At 49.0% G+C, this 8,653-nt stretch overlaps 1 protein-coding gene across 1 annotated transcript in view; it reads left to right on the top strand.

The window, feature by feature from the left end:
• Positions 1-8,653, top strand: part of OSBP2 (oxysterol binding protein 2) — a 124,520-nt gene that overhangs the window by 22,727 nt on the left and 93,140 nt on the right. The window contains exon 2 of the mRNA XM_009280115.2: positions 760-968. Within this exon, the coding sequence (XP_009278390.1) occupies positions 773-968 (196 nt within the window). The 5' untranslated portion in view covers positions 760-772. The remainder of the gene's footprint in view (positions 1-759; positions 969-8,653) is intronic.

Raw genomic sequence — 8,653 nt, forward strand, 5'->3', positions numbered from 1 at the left:
GTGACCGGCCGCCAACTGGATTGAACTCCATTCACCACAACTCTCTGGGCCCGGCCGTCCAGCCAGTTTTCTACCCAGCGCAGAGTACACCTGTCTAAGCCGTGAGCCGCCAGCTTCTCTAGGAGAATGCTGTGGGAGACGGTGTCAAAGGCCTTACTGAAGTCCAGGTAGACCACCTCCACAGCCTTTCCCTCATCCACTAGGCGGGTCACCTGGTCAAAGTGCCACAAATTTTGCCGGTAATAAAGGTGTTTTAACAGCTGAAGAGGAACTGTGCTGCTTTCATTTGCCTTACAAATGGAAATCTTTGCATGCAAGATTTTAGCACACCTAGACAAAAGACAATGATTGAAGGGAGAGGGTATAGAGAGCCACAAAATACTAGATGCTGGAGGTGGGATAGCAGGGAGAAGGGAGAAAAGCAGCAATGCAGATGAGATGAGAAAGGCCAGTGGTGTGCAGCTGGTAATTTTACTTTTAGGGCAACCAGAAGCAATCGGCACAGCAGGATGTGAAACCAGCAGCCTAAATGATGGGGGTGATGTTCGTACAAGGGCACAAGCTCTGTCTAATTGCTGCAGCCCATCCTGTTTTTTCTGTTTGAGGAGCTTGTCCAGCTTTGGTGGCTTTGATGTGCTTACTGCCTGCTTGGGATGTTTCCATGGGTCTCTGCTGTGCGGGAGGGTGCGTTGGTGGTGATTTGGGGACAGGCTGGGTGCAGGGGGACTGACACTTCCTTTTCCCTCTGTTCCTGTGCAGGACGCAGGCAGAAATGGCCCACACGTGTCGCGGGACCATCAACCTGTCCACGGCTCATATCGATACGGAGGACTCTTGTAACATCGTGCTTTCCAACGGGGGAAGGACGTACCACTTAAAGGCGAACTCGGAAGTGGAGAGGCAGCGCTGGGTCACAGCCTTGGAGCTGGCCAAAGCGAAAGCCATCCGCATGAGGAACAACCAGTCAGGTAGAGTGCGTCTTAGTGTGCGAACGTGCAACTGGATCCTTTTTAAAACCTCCTTGGAAACCAGCTCTTCTGTGCTTGCTAAATTGTGCAGAAACCCTGGGAGATACTATTTCATGTGCAATTAAAAATAGCTGATGGTTTCACAGAGACACAAAAGGTTTTAAACAATACTGTGTGCACCAAACGTCATCTCATCTGGTTGTGCAGCATTGAGCAGGTCTTTAAAGCCTCTGGTAATGACTGTAAATTGTAGAGAGCTGGTAAAAACGAACTAACGATGCTTCTTCTGGAAGGCAGGACGTATGTGCCTTTCGCCTAGAGACTTCGGGTTGGTCCGTGTGGACAGGGAAGGCTGTAAGAGGCACTAAGTGCAGTGGTGAGTGGCACTCCAGGGATCACCAATTCACCACGCAGTGCCAGAGCCATGTCTTTCTATTCACCCGTAGCTTAGGATAGTTTGGTAGATGACTGACATTTAGTTGAGCTGTCTCTTGCCATGCGTATTTCCCCTTCTCCCCCTTACACACGCTGTGCTGTGGTGTGGTATTTATTAGTGTGTGTTTGGGACAGCTGCATTATGTAAAGCTGTCAGAGCCCCGTGCCTGTTACGTACCTCCTCCCCAGAGTGTAATTTTTACTGCTTCGTTGTGTAATGGATTGGTTAGGTGCTTAACAAACAGAATATTTTAGAAATATTTCAATGTTCATAACTCTTCTGGGATTAACATTTGGTTTTCTTCCACAAACAAGCACGGCTTCAAGTGGCAGAAAACAAACCCCACGAATGTATTAAAAAGCTGGCTATCCTCTGTCCTAAAAGAAAACCACTCTAAAGATCTTATCTTGAATGCTGGAAATCAGGCCTTATGCAAGAGAAAAGATGTAGCGAACACCTGATTTTGTAACGCTCTGCTTAAAATGAAAATGTAGCTTCAGAAAATGCCCCGAATATATTTTAGAAAGGGGGGGTGTGAGGGTGTGACCAGGAAAAGCGCTTTGGTTCAGTGCTTACGTAGCATCTGGCTGTCCTGGTCCAGGTTTGGGCTTTGGGACACCTGCAGATGCTGCTCTGTGCTATCGACTGCAGTGAATATGCATCCGTGGGTAAAGTGTTAGTGAACCTTAGCTTTCACATCACCGCTGAGGAAGGTTGTGGTTGGGTCAGTGCATCAAGAAAAACCTCTGCTTCCCCAGGGGAAACGCTGCTGCGTGCACACCAAAACCACAATGCGCTGTGGCATGACTGTGGGGCGCAGCTCTCTGTCTGAGCGGCGGTCGAGGCTGTGTGGATGGAGACCGCTTTTTAATGCTGCTGGCTTATGAAAACGCACAGTCAACATAAAATTAGTGTAACCACATTTTTGGAAGGCAGTGCATTAATGTTTTCGTCTGTGTACCAGTGGGACGGTCGTTTGGGATGCTGGCTGCCAGGGGCGTTGCGCAGGCAGAGCCTGTGCTTAATGTGTAATGTTTTGTAGAGAGCAGCAGAATGCCAGAGCGCCAACGGTTTGACTTGCAGGAGAATAAGCCCCCAGTTCCGGACTAATGTGGTCTGACTTTTGTATAATTAGCTGTCCCACAAGGTCAGACAGAAGTTGATTAGTGCGTGAGCCACTTACCTGTTTCCCATAATTGTTTAAGTACGCTGTGTTCCGGGGCACAGGCATTTACGGAATTAATTACATAAAGCATCGTGAACCCTCTGTCCCTTAATACTGCAGCTCTGGAGTGTATGTAAATGCTAACGGAGAATACAGCCGACTGAGGAGAAGATGGAATTTTCTAGGCATGAGTGTTTTGCCTGGCAGAGCATGACATTGTGCCAGGTCACGGCTGGTGAACACCATTTCTGTAAATTGTTTCTGTGTACCATGTTTTCCTGTGTACCATGTTTTCCTGTGTACCATGGGTACACAGGTACCCATATGAGCTGGGTGCAACAGCTGTCGGTCCTGTGAACATCACTTACGCCATAGTGGGAAGCGAGTCCTTTAGCTGGGTAGGTGTTTGAAGAAAGATCTCATGTGCAGGAGAGGTTGGTGCGTGCCTTTACCTTCACCTTTCCCAGCGTCGGCCCATGGAAAATGTGAGGGCAGGCATGGAGCGGCACAGGCAGCCGGCTGCTGAGCTCCTGCCCAGCCCGAGGCTGCTGGAGGATGTCAGCGATGCTGCCTCCAGAGTCATATGCAGTTATTTTGGTTTGTGTCTTTACGTAAAAATAGCAAATGCAGAGACTTCCTGTCTTAAGGCTCTGGACGTGCTGACTTCCTAACTCCAGGGAGCTCAGGCCGTACTTTCAGGGTAAGAGCAGTGCGGCAGCAGTGCTGATTTTGGGTGCAGATGCTGGTTCCTGCACTGCCTTGCAGCTGACTCAAGGGGTGTAGGCCTACTGATGGGGTGTAGGACTGGCAGACTGGCAGGGCAACGCTGTGATCCAGGCCAGGGAGCTGATGGGAGATCAAAACAAACTCTTGTTTTTCCAGGCTTTTCTGATCTGGACCAAGGGGATAAGATGCTCTGTAAACAGGTACTGAATCCTTGTGCTGTGGAGTTAGAGCCGAGGATGTCGGTGAATTACTTTACACTTTAATGTTCATCTGGCTGATGGTGTTTTGTCCCAATTAGAGATCTTTTAATTAAGGTAAAGAACGAATGTGCATTAGATTTGACTATTTTGTTTGAATCGAAACAAAATTCCTAGTGTTGTGTCCCTATGAGTGCTGAGCGTTGCGCAGAGCCCTGGGGTAGGTGTTTACAAGTGGAGGGTTGAGGCTCTGGATTTGCTGAAAGTCCCTAGGTCCTTCAGGTCAGCTCATGTGGGGAGTCTTCTGAGCTGATTCCTCTTATCCTGAGTGATCCCCAAAACCCATGTGTTCCCCAGGGCTGCTCTGCAGATCCCAGGTTGATGCATTGGGGCTGTCTTGGCTGGTGGGTGCAAAGGGTGGCAAGCAGCCATATGGATTTGTGCCGACAAGGAGGGAGCATCGATGGCTCTGGGCGGCCAGAAGACTGGGCGAGCGTTGCAGGGGGCAGGCGAGGAAGACAGAGAAGCAGGTTTGTGTCTAATGCTGCTTGCCCTTCTGGGGAAGGACACGAGGAGCATCCTTACGGCGATCTCCATTCACGGGTGCTGCCTGCTGCCCTGCCTGCTGCAGGGGGATGCGGCAGGAGCCCCTCCTTGGCATTCCCCACTGGCGCTCAGGAACGTGGGGGCTCTGGTGGAGGTGGCACATCTGGGGAGGAGGTGGCACATCTGGGGAGGAGGTGGCACATCTGGGGAGGAGGTGGCACATCTGGGGAAGAGATGGCTGGGTTCAAGTCAGCTGCTTCTGAGTTGTTTCCAGCTGATGAGCGCCGGGGCAGTCTCACATGCAGAACAGCTTTTCGGCTCCGTACAGTTTTCAGCAGGCGAGGAGCACCCAGGAGAGGGAAGGGGGGGTGTCCTTGCTTCCTGGTGCTCTGAGGTCCTTTGGAGTCCTTCTCTCCTTGCATCCAAAAAAGGACAATTAATGTGGAATTAATTAATTTAAAAAAAAAAAAATGCTTGACCTCTTTTTGGAAATGTTTTAAAGATGAGCCACACTTGGGTTGCTACCGAGAATAAAACATGCTTGAGTGTAAGCTGGGGTTCTCCATTCATTTGTATTTCTGCAGAAATCAGTGGTCCCTCACTGCTTTCCTGGCATTTGAGATTTGATGGGGTGTAGGACTGGCAGATGGGGTTAACTCTGCAAATACCTTGACTACTGGGAGACTATTTTGGGGTGGATGAAGAGAGTCTTTTCCCCCAGTAGTTCTCTTGAAATAAACAGATATAAAAGCATTTTCAACCTGACTACTGGCTAGCTCGAGCTGCGCACTGAGAGATGCCATTTTCACAGGACTGATTTCCACTTCTATTTTTAAGAAATTGCAAAACTTATACCCAAACCAAGTGTAAGATGGGAGACTTTGCTGTGCCCTCTTGTGTGTAACTGAAGGAGCTCTAGTTTCCCCTCTACCTGGTGCATAGCTGGGACTATTTTGGTAACAAGCTGTGAGCTGGGGTGTGAGTAAGTACTGATAGATGTCACCTGAGAAAGCTTGCTGTCCTCATCCTGCTTCACTGGTGAGAAACCTGCCTAGTGATACTGGGTGGATTAGCAGCAGAAAGTGAGAGTAGAGCTGAGTTGCTGTCTTAGCTCTCTCCTCAATTACCACGTGGTGCTTAATTCCTCTAAAATAAATGTGTAGTGTAACATTAGGACAGAAGGATCCCAGACCCAGTTGGACGGCTCGTCTCTAGCCTCTGCTCAGCCAAATCTGGTATTCCTATTTCTAGCTGGGTTTATAAAGTGTTGGTGAAGTCATAGTAAACTTGATTTGCCCACATATGGTACCCAGCTCCGTCACCCCATGGAAAGAGCAGGCGTGTGCTCAGTGTGGCCCTGTGCTGTTTATCTGTCCTGAAAATCAGATTTCTGTAATCACCCTCTGTTTGCATTACTGTAAGCTCTTGAATAATTCCAGCCTTCTCCGCTCACCATATTGTACCCGCATCACCCCTTGGATTTTTGTCAGCTCTTGCATCGGCCTCTTGACAACTTCAGCTTTGTAGAGCGGCGGCGGCAAAGAAACGCTTTTATCTGCTCCTTATGCTCGCTCTTCTCTCTGCAGTTGTGGCTTGGAGGATGCAAACTTAAAAGTGTTTGATGACTGTGGTTAATATACCTTTTTTATGGCAGTAAAAATACCCTTTCTTTTTAGGGCAGTATCATGAGATACAGGAATTAATTACATGAATGGTGAATATATGAGAATTATTTTCTTGGCTATGTGATGAGGGGGTGTTTGGAAAAGCCTGCAAGGGGAAGGTAGAAATCTGTTGCTGGTATTTTAAACGCTAGGTATTGTGTTGGAAAACTCCCCAAAATGAACTTGGGCTGCTTGGTGATTGATTAGAGACGTGAGAGAGTCGGTGACTTCTTTTAACCCCCTGCTTGGGGGTTCCTGGGAGGAGAGACGAAGAAATCCACACTGTGATTCGGGTCGTCGCCTGAGCCGGTGAAGATTTCAGGCTGACTGAAGGCAGGTTTTTGGTGTTCATGGTACTAAAAAAACAGGAGTTAACTGGATAGGTCAGTGCTCACATCTGTGCCAAGACCAATTCCCCTGCCAACCTCCCTCAAAGGCATCTGGTGCCTCGTGCCGAGGTCGGGGCTCAAGAGACGTCAGTGCAGCAACAAAGCTGGAAATGGCCAAGAAAAGAGCAAAAGAGAAGACGTGTGTTTGCTCTGTGCGCAGCTGTGATGCTCGCTTCCTGGAGAGGCCCTGGCTCTCATCACACCAGCTCACAGAGTTTTCAGCAGAACTTAAAAGAAGAAACCAAAAAACAAAACCCAACAACAAACCAAACAGGCACAAGATTAACCAGACAAATAAAACCTTCTCCACCAAGGGAAGGTAGATGATGGAAACTGGATTTTCCATCTGGAAGAATGACAGCTGAAGGTGCCGTGTGGAAGACAGTAAATGCTTCAGGAAAAGATGGGGATAATTGCTTATAACAAGAACAAGGAGGAAATTATTAGGTCACAGGTTTAAATGAAGCAGGAATAATTAATATTTTGTACAACACAAAACTACATGGTGGCACTTGCTGCGGGAAGCCAGAAAATCCAGAGGGACTGAACAGATTTGGGCACAATTTCATGACTCGTGGATGAGAGCTGTAACTTTCTGTATACGAAATGCAACCCAGGAGGTCCTTAAGCAGCGCAGCACTAAAAGCTAAGCGGCTATGCCCAGAAAAACTACTGCATGTGCCCTGTCCCTTTATTCTATTTCCTAAATACTAGTTACAGTTTGCTTGCTAGAGAAGAGACGAAGCTGCCTGGGTGTTTGGGCTGACCTCGTGCGACCATCCCGGTGAGGCTGCCGCTGGAGCGATGCTCCCTGAAATCTCTGGGTTGTGCCTGTTGGGCTTCATGCGGCGTTTTCAGCCTCTCGGGGTTGTGTCGCCCGGGGGAGGATTCACTTTGAGACCAACACCCCGGTGTGGCCATGTGCGGCGTGGATCTGGGATTTGGGATAACGGGGGCTGACTGCTTGGGCTGTCTGGTTATTTTTACTGCCTTAATCGGTTGTTTTCTTCTTAGCAAACAGGGAGTGGTTAAAAGCAGCTTTACAGGGGCTTGTTTGTAGACTGTAGGAGAGCGGGAGCTTTGAGCAGTGCAAAGGGGGAAGGAGGAGGGTTAGTGCTGGTGATGCCTTCTGCTCTGGCTCCTGGGATGAATTTCTGCTGCAGCAGAGCGTAAAGGGAAAATACAACTCCGGAGAGAAATAAGGCTGCCGTAGAGGCCAGTGATCCCACCACAGGTTAGGTGTGCGGTTCGGTCGGCGACAGCCAAGAGGCAGCTGTCAGGGTTGCAGCTCACACAAGCAGGCTACCAGCAAGTAGTTCTGCTTCAGCATGCCAGATCCAGTCGTAGTGCCTTTGTAGTAGTATTAAAAAGGATCCATAATTAGTTATTCCTTAGCTTTCCCTTTAATTGCTGTAGTGCTAATGTCAGTTTCGTTATTTGATGTATTTTGGCTGTTTTTTTCCTCTTTCCAAGTAAGCGGTTTGTTTGCAAAAGACACTCTGACTTGGGAATGTGATACTGCAAAGCATCTGCAACCTTCCCTGCCCCGCTCTGTGAATTATCCCGTTGTTTCTTCCTCCCTTTCCACGCAGCAAGCTCCTGGCCAGGTGGCCTTGGCTTGTGCTTCTGCTCTAGTTGTGGCAGGACCAGACAATCCCCGTCGTTGTTGTCCGTATGCCCTCAACGCCAGCTCATGGCTTGCTGTAATAGTCCTTGCTATTTCCAGCTCTTTTTACGAAAGCGCTCCCTTTTCCCGTCCTCCTTGTGATGTTTATTCATCCCGTCGTGAACTGTTTTCCCCTCTGTTTGTAGGGCTCGTGCCTGGAGAGGCACTGGCTGCCAGCGCTCAGTTACCTTGCTCTTCTAATTGTCTTTTTGATCCTTGGAGTCTGGATTTTCCCAGGGTAGCTGGCTGCCGTTAACTGTGCCAGGAGTTGCTGCCGTGGAAAATACAATTGACAGCGCTGCTGAGATGGAGCCGTTTGCTTGGATTTCCCACTCCTAATGATTCCTGTCTCCTTTCAGTGCCTTCTGCTGCTCACTTGTGTTCCCTTCTGCAGTTGGCAGGATGCTCTGCCTCTTCTGTTTCCCTGTTAAGCTGCAATCGGGATGGGTTGCTCCGTCTTAGCCACCACCGGCGAGCTGCGGTCAACGCTTCAGCTTCTCCCACTGCAGCCAAAGGGATGCTGTGATGCACGATGGGTGCAGGGTGTGCAAACCCCCCCTGTAAGTCGAGGCGGCATGGAGGAGGGACAGCCGGAGCCATGCCTGCTCTTAGATGCCGTTGCAGGGGTTTATTGCTGTGTCAAAATGGAGTTTTTCAAACTTTGGAGAGTTTCAGCCAGTCGCCCCCTTTCAAAAACAGCAAGTGGGATTTCTTTGAGGGCTTCACAGTGGTACTTGGCCTTCGGGTTTTTCCATATATATATATATATTTTTTTTATAGGCTCTGAAAAGTCTTTGTTGGTCCTTTGTGTCTTTCTAGTGGTATCCAGAAAAAGACTATAATCCTGCTGGCTGGTTTCAGACCTTTTTTTGGGGTGGGCCCGCGCTATCTGGGTG

Source organism: Aptenodytes forsteri, unplaced genomic scaffold (genome assembly GCF_000699145.1).
Source record: "Aptenodytes forsteri isolate BGI_AS27 unplaced genomic scaffold, ASM69914v1 Scaffold196, whole genome shotgun sequence".
Classification (NCBI taxonomy): domain Eukaryota; kingdom Metazoa; phylum Chordata; class Aves; order Sphenisciformes; family Spheniscidae; genus Aptenodytes; species Aptenodytes forsteri.